Source organism: Daphnia pulicaria, chromosome 1, assembly GCF_021234035.1.
Source record: "Daphnia pulicaria isolate SC F1-1A chromosome 1, SC_F0-13Bv2, whole genome shotgun sequence".
In the NCBI taxonomy this organism is placed as follows: Eukaryota; Metazoa; Arthropoda; class Branchiopoda; order Diplostraca; family Daphniidae; genus Daphnia; species Daphnia pulicaria.
In genome coordinates, this window is record NC_060913.1 from 14,956,070 (window position 1) to 14,979,252 (window position 23,183).

A 23,183-nucleotide genomic window follows, 5' to 3' on the forward strand; every position below is an offset into this window, starting at 1 on the left:
CGAGATGCGTAGCGGCGATCAAATTGGATATTATATAGACGGCGACTATTTTCCAATCCGGCGCCAAATTGAAATGCGATATATCTCCGTCACATCTCAAACTATATAAACCGCAAAGTGGTTTTCAACATATACGACCGGAGAAGTCAGTCTCATTCTTCGGTTCAAACATTTGCCAGTGTCATTCTCAAGGCTCTCTGGCCTGGCTTCTAATTAAAGATTGGCTCAGCCTTTCATCGGAGTCGTTTCAATTTAAATTATTTCATCTAGGACAGTGTTTTATTGACTTTTGAGTTTCAATGGAAAATGCTTTTCTATTAGAAATCTTGGTTCCAATAGCGGTGTTTTTAGCGTTGAGCGTCTTTTTCGTTATGATGTTCGTCAAAAACAGTTGGTGGGATTGTCGGAAGAAGGACGAGAAATCGGAAATAGCCAGCAACAACATTCAAGGTACTAAAATTAACAAACCAACTCTATATACCTAGCAGATATTTGCTATTTTTACTTGTATCAAACTAATTGAATTATTTAAATCACTCAATCGAAATGCAGCGGCCACACATCACAGAAGCCATGGTAACGGCAGCAGCAGCAGTGGCGAGAGTGACGTGACGTTTATCGACTTGCCGGCCTTCGGCGCCTGCTGTTCGCTCCAGCATCCGGCCTCGGATTCTTTGCACGCGATTCATCTGCACAGAACCAAAAAGGAGGACGATCCTCCGCCAACCTATGAGATGGCCATGGCCATGGGTTATTTGACCCACGAACATCACTCTTGTTTGCACCTTGTTTGATTTCCACATACATAGAATTGATGTCTAAATTAATAATTGTCGGAAATGTCGGTGTTACATGATTGATTATATGTGTACATCACCTGCATACATGGCGGTATACCTATAAAAATATTGGTGACAGGCTAATGAATAACTGTCAATCCTCGATACAATGGACGACAAATCAATGCGGTCGTATTTTTATTATTCACGGCAGCAATAGCGGAAATAGTAACGTGACTTGCGTCCAAACTTGTCGTCGTCCAGCAGTATAGTTATAGAAACAGCTGGAATAGAACTGCAACTAGCCGGTAGTTGCCAATAAAATAACAACAACATTTGATTACATATCCTCGCCGAGTACCTATAATACATACAATATACGACGATGTATTAAAGATGAAGAGAAAAAATTAAACAAGAACAAAGCCATTATTATTCCCTCTTGGCTGTGTTACTAGGACTTTTTGGTCTTTCTGCGGGTTTCAAACGGAAATGGTATTAGATTTAAATGAAAATTTATTCCCTCAACTTATTCTCGTATCTTTTTTGTCTTTTTGAGTGATTTAAATTTTGAGGGAGAGTTTGATTTTTTATCATTTCTAATTTCTATCGATATCTTATTATCTTAAAGCATGCTGATTAGCAGAAAATTGGACAAGAGTCGTCTGCTTTAATTAGTTTAAATTTCATACAACACAAAAAAGTTTAAATTTCATACAACAAGCATGCCGAGCATGCGAAAAAATCAGATAGGACCTATGGAATCTCGAGAAGTTCAATAATAGATTTATTTGTTTTTGATGATAAAAACCGTCATACTCCACGCTGTTTATCAGGTAAATAAAACTAAGAAACGTTGTTCAAAATTTTTTATATGTTAGATCCCGACTAGGGTTTATCATTTGATTGCCTGTCGATGCATGGCAGTTTGTTTGCACTGTGTAACCTTTTTTTCTTTTTTTGCAGGTTTGAGGACAGAGCCAGGAATCATAACCACACTGTATGCAAGTTTTTTCTTGGGCAGTAACCTGTCATCTGCAACAATCTGCACAATCGCTTGGGTAATATGATTTACTTTTACTTTTATTGACCTGTGACCTGCAATAGATATTTCAATGTTGCTGAACTAGCAGAAATGCAGTGAATTACATGTAACACTTTAATTCTCTCATTTATTAACAATTAGGGTTAACACAGTGTCTCATTTTCAACCTTTTCTGTCGAAATTTTTTCGTAACCCATTTTTTATTTATTGTTTAGATAAACAGCATCCCATTGCATTGGCAAAACTACCGATGTCAATTAATCGAGATACGGATCCCTCTTTTTCCACTTTTCATTGAATGTCCTCCTGTACGCCCATGTGAATGTGGGTGTATTCACGAGGACCCCCTTTTACCCTATCCCGTCTGTTGTCATTTGCAGATGGATGGAGCAACTGTGGATGCCTGGCTGTATTTCCCAGGCATAAAGGTAGGACAAAATTGATCCCTATTCTTCATTTTAGACAATTTGTGGCGGCACTGATTATAAATCGTAGTCATGAAGTATGTTTTTTCCTGAGCTAGGCGGTTGGCTGCAACTGTTTTCTCTCTCCGTTTTGGTTTTTTTCTCAGTAAGGGTGCACTAAAAATCTCATTGACTCAGATCAGGCCTGTTTTGTTTTTGTTTTTGTACCTCACAACTTTTTCTGTGGGTAGAAAACTATTACATTCGAAAATATTTAAACTTTAAACACTTGAAGCAAAGTGCAACAAGACAATCGATCGAAGTACGTCGAATGCAATTAAATGATTAATACGAACGTATAGAATTTCCGCAGTTGAATGTTGCAATGTTGCTGTCGTGAATAAGCAGGTGCGCAATGTTCTGTCAAATCGATGAGGACGTTATCTACTAAGACACTTAAATCAATGACGTCGTAATCGATATACGACTGCTGTGCATCTCAAAAGATTCAGGGACGACTCAAACTCGCCCAAGTTTCGTTTGCCTTTTAGTAAATCTTTTGAGAACCAACACCGCACTCGAATCAATCCGATATACTTATTAGCTGTTTGGTTAGAGTGTCTGTAAGACGTTATCGGCCAACTAAACAGTTAATAGCTGTATAGGATTTAAAAACGCTGAAATCATTTTCCGTTCGTTATTATGGACGATGATCGAGACTTTTACGCTACTTTTTGTGTCACGTTTCTATTTGAGTCTTCCTTGTCGTAGTCGCTCTTTTGTTGTACGTGTGCAAGACAAACTGGAAAAGAATACAGTACGAAACCAACAAATGGCGACACACAGTTGAGTCTATTTTTACAAACTGATGAAGCCCAATCGGGGAAAATAATCCACGTACTCACCGTTGTACCTCATTATTGACAAACAGACGCCGATGCTAACGACACGAGTCACAGCAATGCTTCTACCTCGTCACTAACACCTTCCCGTCAGCACAGGCCTGCTAACATTCTAATCATCGCCCAAACAGAGGACGACCAGCCCCCTGGTTACACTCCTCCGCCAGCTTACGACATGGCTTGGTTTGATTTTTAAGGCAATGCGTGTATAAAAATACATGCAACTCTTGATTTTCAATCTGAATTTTTTGGTTTAAGATAAAACAAAAAACACAACTGATAACAAACGCGGCAACTGCTGGTCAAGCAGATTAAATGATTGCGAGAAGGAAATCCCCCTCCCCCCAACTTAATTCCCGAATTGTTGCAGCACAGAAATGTGGCAATTGTTTTCGTTCCACAAATCCGTATTTCAACAAATGACGTCGGTGAAAACTGAAGATGGCCAATGCCAACGCTATGTGCTATTATCGAATGTAGACCATTGATAAAGACTAAGCCATTTTTGACGTGCGCACCAGAGGCTATAACTTAACTTGTTAAAATGTATAGCGTCCCCTGAACTCGTCATTCAGTCTGAATCTGTAAGCTCAGCTAAAAAGCTCAAATTATCGCTGTTGAATTGAATATTATCCAGTCTATAATTTCGGCCATGAGTCCCGTTGTTGAGATTGTCTTGTTTTTGTTCCTCGTGTTTTTCTCCATGTTTGCTGGTGTCGGTTTAGTCTTTTTCATCTATTCCAAAAACAATTGCGCCAACAGTAAAGATGGAAACCAGCCAATGCCAACACCTTCGTCAAACAGTTAAGTCAAATAGTATTAGACACACGCCAAGTTTTTATCTGTATAACAAAATTTGCTGATTCATCACGTCGCCATTTTTGACAGCAGCGTCGTTTGTTAATGACGGAAGTCACGCCACCTCGACGACCTCCACATCTCTTACCATTCTAATCGTGGCACAAGCCGAGAGCGATCCTCCGCCGTATACTCCTCCGCCCACCTACGACATCAAGTGGTTTGAAGACAATTGAATTTTGGCCGCTGTGTAAATATTATATTCAATCGACGTGTTTTATAGTATACAATTTTTTCATTTTTTCCTTTGTTGTTACGTTTGAGTTTAACTATAAATAGGAAGAACTCTTAGACAATCGTTGGTGTTTTATAGAGAGGAAATGGGGAGATTGGCAGGTGTGATTCAATACTATAATTGCCTCGGGTTAGGTTTGCGCGTTTAGACCAGAAAAAGCGGCGCCGTTGGCAATGGAACCGGAATCGGAAATTGTCTGTCGGTGATGGAAAATGACCGGAGGTTAAAAAAAAAATCGATCAAAATAGTACACACACGAAGGATATGGGGGGGGGGGGGGAAAGAGCGAGTGGTTTCTTAACTATACAAAGAGCATTCTAAAACGGACGTGTAATGTGTGTTTGTGTGTGTGTGTGTGGACGGAGATGGGCAGTTAAAAAAAGATGAAGGCAATGGCCCACCATTTCATCCTTCTTTAACGGTCGTCATAAAGCGCGCGAGCAAACAGCTTCATTTGGCGAAATTTACGACGGTCAAGGGGGTAAACAGAGTCGTTAAACTCGTCTTTTTATTTTATTTTTCCACGTACACAAGTTCTTATGTATATGGGCCGGAGGGGGGAGTACAGATCAAAGACATCCACTTCAATAGGTTCCCTCCATATTTCATAGATTTGGGCATGACGACATCTAGATGATCATATTAAAGGAGACCGACATGTATATAAACCTCGGGGCACCCGGAAATGCTATCGTCGAGTTCAGTTTCCATTTTTCTTGAATGCGCCATATTCAATTCCGTCTATGTAATACCTGCAGGCCGTGATTTTCCACGAGACCTATCGGCTGTGCCAACCGACAAAGTCAGGCCAATGTCGGATATTCTTAATGACAAATGGTCAGTTCTATTGTGTACGACGGTAAAAAGAATCATTCATCTCTTTCTATATAACAGGGCGGGGGGTGGATATCTGTCAGTCGATGGACAACAAACCGTCCATCGATGCCTTTTTTCTTCACCAAGTCTCAAAAAGAAAATAAACATAAGAAAAGAACCTGAATTGATGAAAAGAGGTTGCTAGCATTATAATAGACTACGAGGTTCGTCTGCGAGCATTATTGTATTGTCGAGTTATATATGGAGACGGGTGAGGGGCATCCCAAAAAGTAGTGCAAGGCCCAGCAGGGAAGACGTGGGACAACTTCTCGCAAACTTCCTCCTTTCCCATGTACACCACGGCCGCTTCCGGACGACGTCGTTAACGAAGGGAAGAAGCTTTTCAATGAGACAAGGGCTAGAAACTAGAGACGCGTTGGGTGGGGGGAGGAGGAAGAAGAAAAGCCGGACCAAGGGTGGGGGGGAGAGAGAAAACGTCATCTTGCTATAGTGCACGCGAACAAAATATGCACATCATTCTCCACCCATAGAAAAAGAAAAAAGAAAAGTCTAGACGGAGCTGCTGAGACTGCTGTGCTGGATCACTCCGAGTGTTTCTTTTCACCCGTCTCAGTATATCTTTCTCTCTCTCCGGCCGGGCGTCACACGCTAATGATCAATCCCGTGAGAGCAATCCATCACATTGGTTATATATCGTATATAACGATGGTGAATTATGATGTAGTCATATACATAACTCGGCTGTGTATAGACTCGCGGACTAATTAGAGAACCGAAAATAAATGATTACGACCTTTTTTTTCTTCTTTTCTTTCGTGTGGGGTGTTGTTTGAACAACAACATCAACAACCAATTGAGGGGGAAAACTAAAAACCTCTCTCTCTAACATGGCCAGTAGCAGAGCTGGAGAGAAAAAAAAGAAGCGGATGTCCATAAATCCGCATTGGGAAAGTCGATTTAACTGGAGATGACTTCCGTCTTGGATGTAGGAAGAAAAGACAGACAGCCAAGAGGTCGATCAGCCCTTTTTATGGGACTCTTCTTCTTCTTCTTCTCTTTCCACTCGATAGACTTTTGACTTTTTCTATAGTAGGAGAACGAGGAGGGGAGAGACAGAAGAGAAACGATCTCGATGACGACGCAGCAGCAGCAACTCTCGTCTTCTCTACCAGATCGAATTCGAGAGGGGAAAAAGAGAAAAGAGAGAAATCTCTTCTTCCATGACGACGCTTTATATTCGTTGATATAGTTGGAGGGAACGAAAAATAATAATATATATCTATCGTATAGTGTGTGTATATAAACACAGAGAGTAGGACTGCAGAAAAGAGCATCTTTTCAGCCGTGCTCTTCTCCATCAAATATATATGTGTCTATACTTGCTTCTCTATATTTGTGAGGATCGATTGGATATTTCTTCCGGCTCGACTGTTTTTCTTTTTCTTTTTCTTCACGCCATCTTATATTTTCCATATCTGCGATGAAAAATAATGGAACGACAGACGTGTTTTATTATTATAGAAAGGCGCGGGCGACTGGGCGGGACCGCGGGAGAGTCTCGGGTATTGATTGCGATTGTTCCTGCACACGCAGAAATGTATGACACGTCTTTTTGTAGACGTCATCTTGAAGCGCCAAAAATAAAATCAGAAGAAGAACCGAACTTGACTAGATTTAGGATTTGCCGGATTAATAAGCTCCTTTTCTTCTCTCTGCAAAGACGAAAAAAAAAGAAAAAATTCTTAAATGATGTGGTCTTATTGTACTCTGCAGCTTTCGCGTCTATTCGTATAGAATGTCGAGAGCCAAAGTCTAAGAAGAGATGAGGTTCTTCTAGATATATTTTTTTGTTCCCCTTCAGCTTTTTTATGACGAGGCCAGCAGCAGCAGCAGCAGCAACCAGCGTGTGCTGTGCTCGTCTCTATGCGGTCATTGTTCGTCTTCTCTCAAGACCCGCGTCGTAATCCCCTCTGATGCATTTTATGAACCGAGTTTGTCACCCGTTATTGTCCTCTGAGCTCCTCCTTCTGTCGTCTTTTGTTTTACACTTTTTCCTTATTTTCCTTTTTTTTTCCGTTCCAAATCCGTCCGCCATGGCCGGAGCTTTCTGTAGAGTTACATGAATTAAAGATGGGCACAGCACAGCAGCATGGGCGCATATACTACATCCGCTATATGCTAATTGATTGTGATCCCCCCTATTTTATTATTTTCCCTACCATGTATAGATGGACGTCCGCGAGCAAATCCCCCAAAAGTCAATTTATCAATTGAATTTGATTATTTGGGTCCATTTTCAAATTTTAAACTTAAAAAAGACAATTTTTTAAAAAAGATTATCTTATACAAAGTTAATAGAGAAGGAGGGGGGAGGGAAGAAGAAGAGGCTGGAGATTTTTTCGTGTTGTAAGTTGATCCTTGTAACATTGTCGACGATGTAAACATCGCCATGTGGTGTCGTTTGTTTTCGTTACTTTATAGTTGAAGATGCTGGTTGCCCTTGCTCTGGCTGCCTGCTGCTGCTGCTGTTCGGATACTATACATGGAATAAGGTGCTGGAGGTGATAGAGGGGGGAGAACAAGATCCTCGTTTACATTTCCTCCGCATACAAGACGACTTTTTTTTTTTTTTCCAAGGGGGGAGGTCTCGCTCCTACTGTGTGTGTACACGTAATAATAATAATGTCGGACGCGGACTACTACTGTGTGTCGTTTACAACTTTTTCCTTAGCTGCTCGTCCAACATGGCGCGTCTTTTCTTGTACACAGCTGCGATCGAGCGCGTCAGTCGTAATGGCTGTGCAAACGGATTATTGTCTCTCGTTCATTTGCCGAGATTTTTCGTTCGTCTTATATTTTTTTTTTTTGCCGCTATTATTCCCCCATTTGCAATGGGATTGCTCTGGTGCGGTCTCGGGATGGGCTGGCTGGCTGCTGCAGTGTCAAGTGAAGATGAGGGGGAGGAAAGAAATGAAAACAGTTGGCAGTTGCAATTTCCGCTGTCGTGCGTACGTATAGAGTCTCTCTGTGACTCAGTTGGCTGCCGGAGGAAAGTCACTCAATCCGAACGGAAAAAGGCAGCAGCACAGCACACACACAATTCCGGCAGGCAGGCAGGCAGGGATCGAGAGGAGGAGGAGGACGGCGGCAGCAGCGAAAAGTTCCGGATGTTTTGGCAGCGACGCAAAAGGTTTTTCCCTCAACAACAATCGTTCGGTTGTTGTGTTGCAGCAGCAGCGCCAGTCACTATAGAGTATATAGATGGTCGTCTTGTTTTCTATCTTATCAGCTTGTTATTTTCTCACAGATCCATCAAAACCCATCAACGTTGAGATGAGATAGAGGAGGGGAAAAGACAATAGAGACAGCGCACCCGGAAAAAGTTTCCTCTTTTTCTATTTCTCGACATTATTATAGTGCGGCGTCTATATTCGGAATGGATTATTATAATAATAATAAGAAGAAAAGAATCTATTCGACATTTGATTGTATTTGTTGTATATTTAAGACTCTCTTTGGGGGGCGGTCGTACAAATTCGACGGGCGATGGACAATCACGCACACGGAATAACACACACGGTGGGGGGGGGGGAGGCGACATTCTACACGCTAACTGCATTCTCTCATCTCTCCCACATCACAAGATACACACACACACACTGACATTCTCCGATAACATTTGACTCTCTTGATTTTCTCTCTTACTCTCTCTCCACCCCCAGCAGCACCCACAGCAATCGTTATTCGATATCGACATTCATTTATACACGAGAACATTTTTTGTTTTTTTTTTTTGTTGTTTTTTAGCTTTTTTGACGTTTGTAATTTATATGTTACAAAATGAAAAGAATTTTCCATTTCACCCAGTAGCTTCGTTCAACTTCATTATCTTGTCGTTTTTCTTCTTTTTTTTCTCTTGAAAGATTATTTGGCTGTCCTGCTGTGCTGTGTGTAGACGTTGTTTTGCTGTTAGTTGGCTTCAGAGCAAAAGATAAGCTTCCCAGGGGTTGAGATCGTAGATGGGGTTGGAGACGAGGGTGGCCAAGACGGGGCAGAGGAAAGCAGCTGCGCTGGACAAGCCGGCGACCAGCGACGACCAGCCGGGTTGGCAGCGCTCGTCGCAAAAGTGGTGCAAATTCTCCGAGCGCAGCCCAAACGGGTAGAAACACAATCCCAGCAGCATCAGCGAAGCTATTATATGTTTGGACATAAAAGACAAATTTAAAAAAAAAAAGATGTAATAATAATAATAACAGCAAAAATGATTATAGAATCTTGTGTAAATATACACAGAGAGAGAGCTCTAAAATGACGACGAGCTAGTACTTTGGCCCAGCATCTGCCGCTGCCTTTTTAAAGGTTGATGGCGATGGTCGGACAATGTGCAACGGCTCATCCATCACGACCGAGAGGTGGTGAACCCAACAGCAGTCCAACTCCTTTTCCTCGTAATGGATTCAAAAGTGGTCCTTCATATTTCTCCTTCTATACTCTCGCGAGCTCTTTCGTCTAATCTATTTTGAAAACTAACCAAATAGTGGAGTGAACTCTCTCTCTCTCCAAAACGGCGACCCCTCCCGACACAATATACGCACACTCACACGTGAATAAATAGAAGACTGTACACTGTACTGCACTCGGCCCAGTGCGTGTGTGTGTGTGCCTGTACCGACAGCAGGGCTCTTTCGTCGCCCTGCACAGTTGAATGGCCCTTTAGCGCGGCGTGTTTTTATTATTATTGACAGCTCGAGCGCATCTCATTATCTCTATGCCACCGCGAGAGTGAGAGAGAAGGAAGAAAAACATGGAAAATTTCATATTTTTTTTTTTTTTTTCAACCCCACCAAAAACGGAAGCCTTTCTTTTTCATTCTACCCAACCGCTCCGCTTCGAGCTGTCAAAGCGAATCATAACGAACGGCGGGGAATTCGATTTGGTCTCCTCTTCCGCTCTGATTTTTCCATTTTTCACGCGCCAAACGGGCCGCTCTCGGTTGTCTCTATGCGATTTAATTGGAATTGTTTATTACTACCCACCGCAAAGATATTCTGTCTCTCGTCAACATTCAAAAAAGATGAAAGACCAACCGTCCCGTGTTTTTTGATTATTTTAAAAAAGGAAAAAAATTTAAAAATAAAAGAATCGTCTTATAAGATGATGATGAGGAGGACGGGGGGATGTCTAGCACTTCCTCTCGACACTTCCCCCTCACCCCTTTTCTTTTCTTGATGAATGATGAAAGATCGGATCCATCTTCCGCCAGTTTTCGTCGGTCCGTCCGCAACACCCTTTTGACAGCGAGAGAGAGAAGATACTACTAACAGGCGGGCGCGCGCGCGCGCTATGGCATGGATGACTGCCAAACTTTGTTCTTTTAGATTCTCCTCCGTGCGCTGTCTCGCCTGTTTGTGTTACATGTTTCTCCCTTTTTTTTGATGATTTTATTTTTTGGAAGAAAAAGGAGAGAGGGTGGACCCGCTTATTATATTCCATCCAACGTCTCCGGAGAGAGAAGTGTGTATCGTCACTCTGTGCTTCTGGTTTTGTCATCCCCCGTATTATATTCTCCGCCCCGACCGCTGTCTAGATACGTACACACACAACTAGTATCTTTAGACCCAAACGTATAAATGAATACCTAATTTGGAATAGAATGGATCATCGACCGACCGAAACAATATGAGCAATCATTGCCGCTAGATTCTTCTTTATCATAAGGAGATGCGCTCCTTCTCGCCGGGAATTCCACTGATTGTTGGGTGGGGGTGGGGGGAAAGACAAACGCGGGAGAATTCTTTTTCACTCCCGCGGGAGCTTCAATCAACGACTAATTCAATGTTGTGTTATGTACTATAGCGCTGCGCTTTGGGGACGAGGTATTAAAGATATATAGTTATACTGACTGGGAATGATTTTGTTGAAGATATTAGTATATTTACCGGCGGCTAGTTGAACGATGGCCGTGATTTTGATCCACTCCTGTTGCCTGTGGTGGTGGCGGATAAAAGCGACGGCCACCGAGGCGGCAGCGCAGGCCAGGAGCATTACACAGCCGCCTCCGCAGAGAACGCGCGTCACCTGCATCATCAAAGACAACCAAAGACGATGAAGAAGATGATGAAAAGGGCATTAATTCACGTCAGGGACACACAATGAAGGCGCGGTGACTTGGGTAGTACATGTACTACCCACATCACCCCCTTATACACGGCAGCACGAACCGTCGTCATCCGGCCGCATGCTCATTTAAATGAGTCCAACAGGGAAGCTCACGGGGGCTCTATGCAGACCCTTAACGAGCTGACAGACAGAACATGCGTGTATATGTGGGTGTGGGGGATTTAGAGAAAATATCAGTCAACTTTTTTTCCTGATTTCTTGTAGTCCTTCCGCTTTGTCAATGCGTAAAAGCCACACCTGCACTGAGAGAAGCCCCAAATGATTTATTTACACCAAATCAATTTGAATTTCCCGCTTTTTTTTAAATTCTATTTTGGGATTATTTGACATGTTGGCTCGCAGTTCGACAGACTGTATTAATATTAGATTATAACGAGCCGTGGTTAACATGCTTGTCTAACGGCAGCCGGACATGGAAATAATTGAGCGTGTCAATCGATGTGATGTGTCTAGAAATATCAAATGTATTTACCTCCCAGGCGGGTGGCAGCCACTCGTAATCCAAATCGGCGTGACCTACGCAAGTCACGCTGCTTTCCGGCCGCCTCTTTTCCGGTTGCTGCCGAGTGTAGATGCACATGCCAAAGAGTCCGATATGGACGAGCGGAATGGCGCTGCGGCCGGGCATCATCATCATCATTTCCGATGACGACGTCGAATTGACTTGCCCGTCGTCGTCGTCGTCGTCGGCCATCAAATGAATGTCGTCGTACGCCGGGACTTGGATGGAAACGGCCCGTTCCAATCTTCTCCTTACAGTTGCACTAGAACCAGCACCAGCACCGGCAGCAGTTACCGGTGCGGAGGAGAGGAGATCGGCCGGTTGCTGATGCTGTTGGTCGAGCGATCCGATTTCGCTGGACGAGCGGAGCGTCCACGCCGGCTGGGAATACGACCAGCAACAGAGCAATGCCACCAAAATAGAGACGATCGACCATAAAAACAAAACGGGCCGTGACGTGACCGTCTTGATGGCCACCACGCTCGATCGCTTCTTCATATCGTTCAAATAACTGGCGGGACCGGTTATAAACAACAACAGGATTTCGAGCGGACCGACCGAATGTTGATTTCAATTCAATTCAAATTCCAATTCATCTCGATCGAATGAGAAAACTTTTTAAGAAAATCCTTCACTATGCGCGCGTAGATGTAATCCTCCCGCCCAACGTACAAGATAGTGAGGTACGGCCGAGAGCGGTGGGAAGAACAGGACCGATCTGGGCGGGGAGACAGTTGGGACTGACAGACCAACTTCTTTTTGGCGTCTTGAGTCGACCCTCTTGGACTCGGTGTGGCACCAACACTCATCCAACAGCACCCAGAAAAACTATCTGTACGAGCTAGAGACGAGAGGGGAAGGGGGGCGAACCATGTGACTCTGGGCACTCACGGAACGCGGGCAACGCATGCGTGCCATTGGTGATATGTCGTCGTCGGGCGAACGCTGTTTTCTGCGGTCAGCTTTTCAGCGGGCCGCTGGCTCTATGCGCCGTGTGGGTACGATCGATGCTATTTAGACTAGAGAGAGAGAGAGATATCATTGATGCCCGCCCTATTGCACAGCAGTCGAAATGCACGCCCCTTTCAAAGAGACGACCATCTGTTCTAGACTTTATTCTCCAACACAGTCTCTCTCTTTAATAGTAGACTAGATTCTTATATGCGCGCGTTCCTGTTTGGCTAATTACCAGCTGACAGAGTCAAAACCCAAGTGAAGCTCATTTAGATTGGAAACTCTCAAGCTATTCCTCCTCCCTCCTGAAAGTGATAATGGAAATTCGTTTCTCCTTTTCGCCGTTTGATCTTCACTGTTGTGTAAGACGAGACGATAGACTTCCCGGATAAGGGAGAGAGGAGTATGAGGTGTTGAAATGAGTTTGCAGTTGACAGCGTTGACCCGGACAAACCCAGCCCCCTTCTTTCTAACCCCCCCTATACTACACTCAGTTTGCCAGCAGAGAGAATAAGAGAAAATCCAAATTGTTTACTCAAGTTTGGTTTGACCGCCATCAGGAACTTGTTGTGACCAACAGTTATAGATATTTTCGGTTGCGGTTTATTAACAAGCGGAATGGAAATATGCCTATAACTAGTATAATCGATTTGTGTGTCGAATCAAAAAGCTTCTCCGCCCCACTTTGAGTTTCGTTTCGGGTTGGAAATGAGGGCGCATCCGTCATGGATGGAGACGTTCATCACACAACCCAAAAAGACCCTCCCAAAACCTTGGAGTATCGACTCGAGTCAACATATAGAAACGATAACAGCAGCTAGTAGTAGTAGTGCAACCCGAAAAAGTCAAGCAAATAATACAACCAAATATGAGGGCGCCTTTTTTGTTAGTCTATTGTGTGTTTGCGCAAGAGCTCTGGGCTGCTGCCCATATAGACCCAGAGGGGGGGGGGGATTTAGCATATATACACACATATATATAAAAGACGAGAGGCAGCAGCACACACATGTGGGCCGACTCTTAAAATCCCCCCTCACTTTTGCACCGCGATCATGAGCGCTGTATGACGAGGGATTATGGGAGGATGACGGGCCGGCAAACTCTGTGACGCAATCGCCGATATTTCGTGAGTCACACAGTCCCAAGCACTTGTGTATAACTGAAAAATATTTCTACATCTGAATGACATTTATCCTAAGAGTCGGTTGCTTTTTTGAAGGGGGGGTTCATATAACTATACCGCCGTCCGTAGCCTATATTATTGATAATGGACGGTGTGGCGAACGACGCTCGGTCGCGTGCCTCGGCGGCTGCCAAAGTGCAACAGGATCTCGACCTCCTTCCTCCCCCCCCACCCCTTTTAACAGCGAGTTACATGGAGGAGTCGATCCCTTTTATTTCGCCAAATCTGATGATCCGATCTATTTATAAAGAGGTTAGATGTCTCTGTACTGCTGTGCTGTGGAGGGACGACGGCATGTCAACAGACCTTTTCTATATGCAGGGTCTCTTGTGTCGGGGTGAAGAAACGTGTACACGGGAAATGTTATTCATAAGAAGAGTCCATTATTATTACATCCGATAAAAGACTCTCGTCGCCAAACTGAATAGTATTTTAGGCCTTTTGTAAATTCAAATGATCGATCGTTGGCGCCCAATTTGCGGAATTGAATTCGACTGCTGCGCATGCTGTTTAGCATATTCCAGCCACTTTGCAGAGCAGTGCGTGTCGACTCGGTGGGTTTTCTCAGGCCGGCGACACTAAATATTATAGACACAGTTGAGCAACAAACAAACAGACATGAAAATGTGTTTAGCCCGGCAGCAGCAGCAGCATTGACATTGACAGAACGGGTCGGGTCTCTTTTTCTATTTAGTATTCAAACACTAACAGCAGTAGCACAGCAGCAGCAGGGGGTCTATACTTGTATAAATGTACACATAAAAGAATAAAGAAAAAAGGGAAATTTGTCACTTTGTCAGGGTCTTAATACACGCTGGTCCTGGTCGACATAAGGCGCCATCATTAATAATTTCATTCCGGACGCGTTGCGTGTTGTGTATTTATAGACGCCGTCGTGATGATATTCATCTGATTTTGATTCAATTGGATTTAATGCGGTCACTGATATATCCATCGATAATAACGCGGAGGGATGACTTTCAACGGGACTATCTCTCTCGATGGGGTGGTGGTGGTAGAAAGAGTTGGAGGGTGGAGAACGAAGAAAGGCGATTGGTCATAATACGGATCGTTGATCTGCAAGTAATAAAGGAAGTTGCGAGATCAATGAGCGGCAGAGACACACACACAGAGAGTAGAGGGGTTCGTTACAACCCCTTTTCTTTTCCCCCTGATTGTTATAGTCTAAAAGTCTATACGACCCTGTTTTTCCCGATGGTAATAATAATATACGAGAATCTCTTTTTGTCGGAGGCCATCTAGATCTCTATGCAAGTTATATAGAGCGATACGCAACAACAACAACAACAAAAGCAGCAGCAGCAGCCAAAATGTCTATTTCGTTTTTCTGGGTTGTAGAAAATCTATTATAATATTATATGAACGCGCTGGTGTAAACAAGATACATCTTCTCGCCAGGGTTATATAGTAGTATAGGTTCGTCTCGAGCGAATGTTGTTGTAAAATAATTTGGTTTGTTTACCCATGCACTTCTCTCTCTCATAGCTCCAAGATTCGATTTAGATTCGAGTGTGTCTGTGTGTCACTCCATCCCAACGAGATCGGAATTTTTTAGCCATTCACGATTTTCTCTCTCCCGCGGACAGATAAAAACGGCAACCCCAAAAAAATCTATCCTGGAAAGAAGAAGAAGAAGAGTATAACATCCACATAAAAGAGAGAGAGGCCGATGGGTGATTACCATATGAAGAGCTGGAGGCCTATAAACGAACGGGATAGAATATAAATAAAAGGCCGAGAGTGTTATATATGACTATAGGGGGGGTTGTACATGTATACAAAAGTGGGGGGAGTAAAGCGAGAGGGGGGTATAGAACAGAGAGAGAAGAAATGTAATATGCAATATATCCAGTTGGGGTTGCGTGTAATTGTGAGGGCACAACACTGGGGGTGTGTATGGGAGATTACAGAAGTTTGCATCAAGGGAGCAGATCATGGGCGAAGGGTGTCGCTGTCGAATTTCTATGGGAAAAAAAAATAGAAAAAATTCTCCAGAGGGAGTCCCTCGGTCCCTTTTCGTGGGCGAAATGTGTTGCGTGACTCACGAGCGCACCCTGCGCTTGCAGTTGGGTGGGGGGAGAGGAGGAGGGTATAAAGAAAAGACTGCTGATGCGTTAAATAGTCCCGGTCACTGATGGCAAGTCTCATGATTCTCACCGCTGTATACAAATACATGTTCACTCCGCCGTGTCGTTTGCCATTATTTTTCCAACCCCTCCGGCCGTTTTCCTATAATATGGAACCCAACAATATATATGAAAAGGAGAAATGGTCTTTCTATATTACATATTGCGTAGTGTATAAGAGTATAATAAGTATAAGATGTGTATATTTTATATCCTCAAAACTGAAATTGTCTCAGCTGTTTAGTTTCCCCAATTTTTCGATCGGCACTTCGCACCCCCTTTGGGAAATGAAATGCTGATTAGATATACAAATAAAAGTATAGTTGGACGTGATGTGGTTTTTCAAATGATGAAAACGTTTCATTAGTCAGGCTCCATATCCAGCAGCCCAGTCTCATATATAGTTTCAATGGGCCGTGGTGGTGGTGATGATGACCATCTGGTTGTTTCTTGCGGTGTCGGATGAGGGTTCCGATTGGTTTCGCTCCGATTAAGGGAAAACGAACCCAAAAAAAGGAGGAAAATGTTAAGGGGGGCAGCTTCCACTTTAGATAATATCCATCCACCCCCTCTCTTATTCTTGATATTATATGTACCTACGTATATATATCGGTGGGATGATGAATGAACGCCGATCATCGGATACGGCACCGAAATGACGAGGGAAATATCTTGACAAGTTGCGCCTTGATAAATGATCGGATCAAAGAACATCCAGGCCATAGAGAAAAAGAGAAAGAAGAAAAAAGACGATCCATCAATGCGAATGCGGAAGAGACCGCGCTGTGTCCATTGCGCAGGAAATGAATGATTTTATGTACAAGGCCTATATATTGATACAGCTGTGCCACCAATGTTAACTCTACACATTTATAGACAGATTCAAATAACACTGTCCGACATCATCTACTTATTGCCATTGCGAGGGGATTTAGTGTTTATATGCGCCATTTGAAAAAAGAAAAAGTCGCAATGTACAGACAGTAGATATGCGGTCCCGCCAGTCCCCATCACCCCGGACGCGGTAAATGGAATCTCGGATGGATGTAATCCGTCGTGTATAATTCCATCGCGGCGCAAAGCACACAGCCATTTTGATTGACGCGCGCTCTGCAGCGAGCTTTGGATTTCTCAAATTAGATATCTGGAGAGAAACGCAACACATCACGGAATTTGATTGACTTTCCATTTTGAAAATAAAATAGACGGAGAGTATAGCTCGCTGGCTGGTATAGATGTAGCAGCAGCACTCAAATCATCAAGCGACCAAGTGGAATCAAGTGGAGGATGACGCCCCCCCTGATGCGTGACACACACCAAATACCATCCAGAGTTCAAAGCAGCTGAAAATGCCATCGCCAACATATCCAATCCGATTATACACGAAAGCGAGTTGATCTAATCCTGTACACCAGACGAGCTGCTGCCGCTGTTCGCAACGTCACATGTAACCATTCGGAGATGTAGATATAAATGTGGCCCTAGAGGTATCTCTCTCTTCGATTTTTACCGGTATAAATACACAGGGCGGGGGAGAGGGAGGCCTTATTGCAATTCGCGCGGGATCGACCCTCGGCCACGTCATAGCAGAGGGTGGCGTTCGGATGTTGAGGAAATAGTTCACCCTCCTCATGAATTGATCTCGAGGAGTGATCCCTTTCTCTTCTTTTTTTTTCTTCTCTGCTCTTTTCGGTGTGTTGCATATGTATAGATGACACAGTCTGTACATGGTATAGGAGCAGAGTTATATTGTATAGGAACTGGGACGTTGGCTATCAAAAACCCTGATGCGTGATTGCCTCCACTCTCTCTCTCCCTTTTTTCTTCTCTACGACTGTCGTATAGACATAAATGTATATTCTTGTGTTATAGGGGTGCGGGGTGGGCTGCCTTTTGGGTGAATGGTATATAGGGGGAACGTTCTCATTTATTGATGAAGAATTTAAAAGATCGGCGTGACTCAGCCCGCGGCTGCGGTTTGATCCATTTTCTATAGACCCGGCGACTTCTCCCCCTCAAAATCAAACCAGGGGAGGAAAAAAAAATAGCAAGAGGAAATACTTTTTTGTTATTAGAGGGGAAAAATTTAAGGGAGCAATGTATTACAATTGATGATGATATGCACTCTAAGAGATGATGGAAAAATGGAAAAAAAAGACTAAACAATAAGTTGGGATTTATATTGATCAATCAATCAAAATCACATCCCATATCTCTGCCGTTGTTTGGGAAGGAAGAATTTTGTGGTTTCTTTAAAATATAATACTTTATTCTACACCATCTATTAGTACATTCATATTTTGGTTACTTTGGCCGAACTTATTTGAGCCTCAACGCCATTAAGTGTGACATTTACGTTTTTTAATGCTGTGCTGTCATCTCATCATATATGAAATTTTAAAATTAAATCATATTAAATCAATTTGATTAATTAATTAAAACTTCAGAAAATTGGCAGCACTGCGCCACCGCATCCAGTTCTCATGAAAATTCGTCTGCTAAAGTAGTCAATCTCACGTGTTTCGTCGGTTTTTCTGAAGGGTCACATACGGTAAGAATGTTATCATAGCATAGTGTTAAAGTTTCAGCCACAGACCATTGATTTTTCTATTATTATGAGAATTTGAAAAATAAGTCCGTTCACGCAAAAGTTTTGATTGTTTCCCTATTTCTCAATCGTAGTACGTGTGCTATCTTCGGTTGTCCCGCCCTCCTACAGCTACAGGTTGTTACGTGTTGAAACGAAAGAAGGCAAGTCAAGGGAATGTATGAAACAGCCCAGGGTTTCAATATTTGTGCTAGAAGTGAGAAATGGTTTGTTGTGTTTAATGATGATGAGAAGCTTGTGTTATATGTATCTTTAACGGCCAATGTTACCCCATCAGTTAGCTTAAAAGACGATTGCAAGTCTAACTATCCTCTCTCTCTTTAGATACTATGTGTAACTGTTGAAATCAGCAAGAATCCAGAAATGCAGTAAGAGTACCTGATAAAGTCAACCCATTCTCATGTGGGCTACCAGACACAAAATGATATAGAAGATACATGATGAAAGATCAAATAATCTCTTAATTTCTAGTCTACATGGATCCTAGTTGAAAATTGGGCAACAAAATATCGCTGCTGAAGTAAAATGCTACCCAGCAAATGAGAAGATCGTCGACGTTGGTGACGAAACGTATGTGAGGGATCGTTGACAGGCAGCCCAGTATTCGCCTACGTGTTCCAGGTTCGACGGAGAGAAAGGTGGAGCAATCTTCCGTAGCTTATGTGCTACAACACGAGCAACGAGATTAAACAGTAAGACTTCCAAAACTCTTGTCTTGATTATATTTGAAGTTTATCATGTTTCAGCTGATGCAGTGTAAGTACTTGTTTTGTTTGAAGTGTTAACACATTGTTTCTAACTTGAGGAATTTAATTCTTACTAATAGTAAAACCAGGTATCTGTAATGAATGTTAATGATGAAGTTGCCAGTAATAATAATTTCTTTTATTCTTTTAAGGTTCCAGACCTACAAATTTTGTTGTAATAGTCGATATATCCGCGTCGTTACAGAAAGGTGGAGCAATCTTCTGTAGCTTATCTGCTACAACACGAGCAACGAGATTAAACAGTAAGACTTTCGCAACTCTTGATTGTATGTATTCTTTTGTTAACTATTATTAGATGTTCCATTAATTATTAACTGAACTGTTCAAATTAACTTTCTCTGTGTCCTGGGATAAGTATATATATGTCCTATATACAAAAGGTGAGTAGGATTGGGACTTATGGAGAGGTTACTTATCTTAGATGAGTTATCTAAGTTAACCATTCCATTTCCTTATTAATTCCGTTGAACTTAAAGACATTACAAATTGCTGTAAGACATTTTAGATAGACTACATCAGATTTGAATGGGAACAATTTTCAACAGGAATAACTAACTACATATGCAAAATTGAAAAAAAATGGAATATCAAAAAGAATGCGTTTTAGCGATTTTGGTCCAACGCAGGTTTTGTTTACTACCGGCAATGCTAGATGGCGCTTGCGTATCCTGATGTTGTCAAACACATCGTCATGACACCGTGAGTTCTTTTTTTTGTTCATTCGTAATTTCTCCAATTAGATCGAAGGAGAGGATAACTGGACGTTCGATGATATACGATACAGTTAACACTGATATTTAAATTATTTTGCTTACTTTGTTTGTTTCTATTCTGGTTATGCAGAATGAAGTGAGAGAATGCAGCCGTCAACGACACCGTCTTCATTTACTTCCCTTGCAGGTTGCTGATCGGTGATACACAATGAACAAGGTAAACTTGTATGATTGATGTTTCGATGCTATCACGACATTCCAACATTCATCAACCAAAATGTTGTCAGGAAGATAACTGCAAAAAAGGCAGTAACCAAACAAGTTATTATTCAACTGAAATTTCCCTTTGCTAAATTCTTTCACAATATTTGATGAATTAAATTTTAATTGGCATGAGCAGTTGTGGCCGAGTGGTTAAGGCGATTGACTAGAAATCAATTCCTCTCTGAGGGCGTAGGTTCGAATCCTACCAACTGCGAATATTTTTGCCTTTGCATTCATATTTTCTGGGTTCTTCGGTAAGCCAGTTCACTACCAATGAATTAATCAAGCTCTACGAATTTAAAAAAAAGTGTCGGTAGAATATTTATTTGTTTGTGGTGTTTTTTGTTTATTTTTACAATGATTTTTTTAAAGAAGTAACAAGGGGTTAACTGATTATTAATGACTCTATTATCAGGCAATGAGACTCCTTGGGTAATTTAAAAAAAATGAAATTCAATTTAAAAAAGTATATTGGGTTGTCCCATCTCTTATTTTGTATCAAGACAGGTATCTTGATGGCAGTGGAGTTTAACACAGCATCTTGAGCAGACTCAAATAGGAAAGCAACAAGTACAATGACAACTCTCGGAGTTAGGAACAGCATTTTGAGCAGTAGTACAAGAAAAATTACCCAATAAAGGTACCATCGTCACGTCAATCAATTAAGGAAATATTTAAAATTTGTGTGACTGTTCTAGTGAAAAATCCTTCCTTATTTCTCTTTTCAGACTCAGGTAACTTTGGATCACGACCGTCATCGGCAAGAATGTTGGTTCATTGCAAAACTCATGTTTGTCGAAAAACTGACAGCGGGAAGAATTTGGATAATTTGGTGATGAAACTCTTGCCATATGACAGTTATACGTGACAAAGTTGACAAACGAGCTTGAGATGCATAAAATAATTCAAAATTTGCGGGAATTTGAAGAATTAGGTAGGTGAAGGAGGTATGAGAAATCCAAATGCGCCGTCATTTTCATGGTTCACGTCGATCCGCGTCCAGCTAGTATTCACCTAGTGCAGCTAACTCCCAAAAGCAAGCAGAGGTACTTTTGACTTTTTGACATCATGCTTCTCTTGATTTGAGGTATTGTTTGGTGATGCTTCCATCTTCTTTGAAATATTTGGTCTACAAATAAGTAACATCCATTCTCATTTCAAGGTTATTCTGCGCCGCTATTCAATGGATTGAATCCGTTGAACCTGACGAGAGATGACATCTCAGCGACGACGAACTGATGTGCCGTCATACCATGGTGGAAGAGATGAATGGTGGAGCCACGGGATAGGGATTTGGCCTGTCAAACTGAAACGTATGCTGAGGCAGGCCACTACGGCGCCACCGTCGTTTCTCCCGGTTTCAGAGCTCTTATGGCACATTTACATGTAAGTGAATTTGGAACATTTATTTTTAATAGTTAGAGAGTTATGTTTGTAAATGTACTTAACAAAAAGTAAGTTTATTTATGGGACGATATTTTAAAATTATCATGGAAAGATATTCTCTAAGTCCTAATGTAGAAATTTAAGTTTGAAATGTCGACGTTCGAGGCAGTAATAGAAGGGATGCTGTTTAGAAACAAGGGAAACTGACAGCTGATGAAACAAGAAAGGGGTAGAGAAAACCAAAACATAGGTGATAAGATGGTTTCTAAACAGCATCCCTTCTATTACTGCCTCGAACGTCGACATTTCAAACTTAAATTTCTACATTAGGACTTAGAGAATATCTTTCCATGATAATTTTAAAATATCGTACCATAAATAAACTTACTTTTTGTTAAGTACATTTACAAACATAACTCTCTAACTATTAAAAATAAATGTTCCAAATTCACTTACATGTAAATGTGCCATAAGAGCTCTGAAACCGGGAGAAACGACGGTGGCGCCGTAGTGGCCTGCCTCAGCATACGTTTCAGTTTCATTGTATGGCGTGACTCCACCATTCTTCTCATCCACCATGGTCATACTGCTCACTTGCGTGCTGTCCTTTCGTCGCTCCAATTCATCGAGGAGTTGAGCCTGGTCCACCTACGCGGCCAGCTGCCAGAACAATTAGATTACCCAGCCGACTTGTAAGTTACTCCATCTCTCAACACAGCACAGAGTTTTACTCTTTAGATCATGTTTGGCTGTTTGCCATGTGTGATGGCGTTTTCTTGTGTGGGACTACACTAATCTTTCCCTATCGAAACTGGCCTCACACTCTTCACTTCTTCCTTGTCCAGGTAATCTCCCTGGACACAGTCAATCAAGGCAGTGTCTCCCCCTTCTTGATTGACTGAACTTTGCGAGGAAAATTTAACATTTCATATTGATAAAGTTAATTTAATGGAGGTAAAATATAAATATTTATGATGAGGGATGATAAACATATGTAAATAATAGTGTCTATAAGCTTGTAAAGTTATATTTTCTTCTTTAAAATACAATTTTGTATATATATATCTTAAGTATCCTAACTTATTTTGATCATGTTACTTTCTGTTTTTTGTTTTCATTTTAATAAAACATACTGCACCAACCAATTAAATTAAACAAAAGACCCATAATTTTATTTGATGGTAGGGGCCTGATGCTTTCTCAAGCGCGATAATAACACAGCGTTACTATTTGTTTGGCGTAGAAAGTTTTTTGATCTTGCAGTAGTTGTTGTAGAATCTAGTACTGACCGCTAGATGTCGTGCCACCTAGAGCGAGCATATCCCCACTATGCAGAGCTCCAATACACCAGTCTTAGACACACACTTGTCTTTATAACAGTAGTCGATTGAATCACTCCTAGATCATGTAAGATCAGAT

At 42.0% G+C, this 23,183-nt stretch overlaps 3 protein-coding genes, 1 long non-coding RNA gene and 1 other non-coding gene across 9 annotated transcripts; 4 read left to right on the plus strand and 1 right to left on the minus strand.

Annotated features, from left to right (window-relative positions):
- The first annotated feature begins 120 nt into the window (after positions 1-120).
- On the plus strand, positions 121-964 carry LOC124337265. Its single transcript, XM_046791374.1, has 2 exons — positions 121-450; positions 553-964. Exons 1-2 carry the CDS (start codon positions 300-302, stop codon positions 792-794), a joined length of 393 nt encoding a protein of 130 aa, XP_046647330.1. The 5' UTR covers positions 121-299; the 3' UTR covers positions 795-964.
- Positions 886-4,233, plus strand: LOC124338050. The gene is made up of 6 exons (XM_046792128.1): positions 886-891; positions 1,504-1,615; positions 1,746-1,840; positions 2,040-2,252; positions 3,856-3,933; positions 4,022-4,233. Exons 1-6 carry the CDS (start codon positions 886-888, stop codon positions 4,082-4,084), a joined length of 567 nt encoding a protein of 188 aa, XP_046648084.1. The 3' UTR covers positions 4,085-4,233.
- A 4,308-nt stretch (positions 4,234-8,541) lies between these two features.
- Positions 8,542-12,705, minus strand: LOC124336369. The gene is made up of 3 exons (XM_046790149.1): positions 11,713-12,705; positions 11,000-11,138; positions 8,542-9,251 (listed from the first exon to the last, which is right to left on the minus strand). Exons 1-3 carry the CDS (start codon positions 12,238-12,240, stop codon positions 9,040-9,042), a joined length of 879 nt encoding a protein of 292 aa, XP_046646105.1. The 5' UTR covers positions 12,241-12,705; the 3' UTR covers positions 8,542-9,039.
- A 5,718-nt stretch (positions 12,706-18,423) lies between these two features.
- On the plus strand, positions 18,424-21,624 carry LOC124338016. Of its 5 annotated transcripts, XR_006917624.1 has the most exons (8): positions 18,424-18,577; positions 18,709-19,036; positions 19,106-19,326; positions 19,533-19,643; positions 20,028-20,339; positions 20,886-21,018; positions 21,107-21,424; positions 21,541-21,624. It is a non-coding gene; the product is annotated as an uncharacterized LOC124338016 (long non-coding RNA). The 5 variants fall into 5 exon arrangements; XR_006917622.1 differs by having other exon boundaries at positions 18,424-19,036; positions 21,107-21,465; XR_006917621.1 differs by having other exon boundaries at positions 18,424-19,036.
- Trnas-aga lies at positions 20,511-20,592 on the plus strand. The gene has a single exon. It is a non-coding gene; the product is annotated as a tRNA-Ser (tRNA).
- Positions 21,625-23,183: the final 1,559 nt, after the last annotated feature.

Bases quoted from the DNA above. Each gene is read 5' to 3' on its own strand.
- LOC124337265 (XM_046791374.1), top strand. From the start codon at position 300: ATGGAAAATGCTTTTCTATTAGAAATCTTGGTTCCAATAGCGGTGTTT. The intron at 451-552 runs GTACTAAAATTA...ATCGAAATGCAG, and splicing joins AGCCAGCAACAACATTCAAG to CGGCCACACATCACAGAAGC.
- LOC124338050 (XM_046792128.1), top strand. The intron at 1,616-1,745 runs GTAAATAAAACT...CTTTTTTTGCAG, and splicing joins TACTCCACGCTGTTTATCAG to GTTTGAGGACAGAGCCAGGA. The intron at 1,841-2,039 runs GTAATATGATTT...TTTATTGTTTAG, and splicing joins CAATCTGCACAATCGCTTGG to ATAAACAGCATCCCATTGCA.
- LOC124336369 (XM_046790149.1), bottom strand. From the start codon at position 12,240: ATGAAGAAGCGATCGAGCGTGGTGGCCATCAAGACGGTCACGTCACGG. The intron at 11,139-11,712 runs GTAAATACATTT...TTGATGATGCAG, and splicing joins GGCTGCCACCCGCCTGGGAG to GTGACGCGCGTTCTCTGCGG. The intron at 9,252-10,999 runs GTAAATATACTA...AACATATAATAG, and splicing joins CATCGTTCAACTAGCCGCCG to CTTCGCTGATGCTGCTGGGA.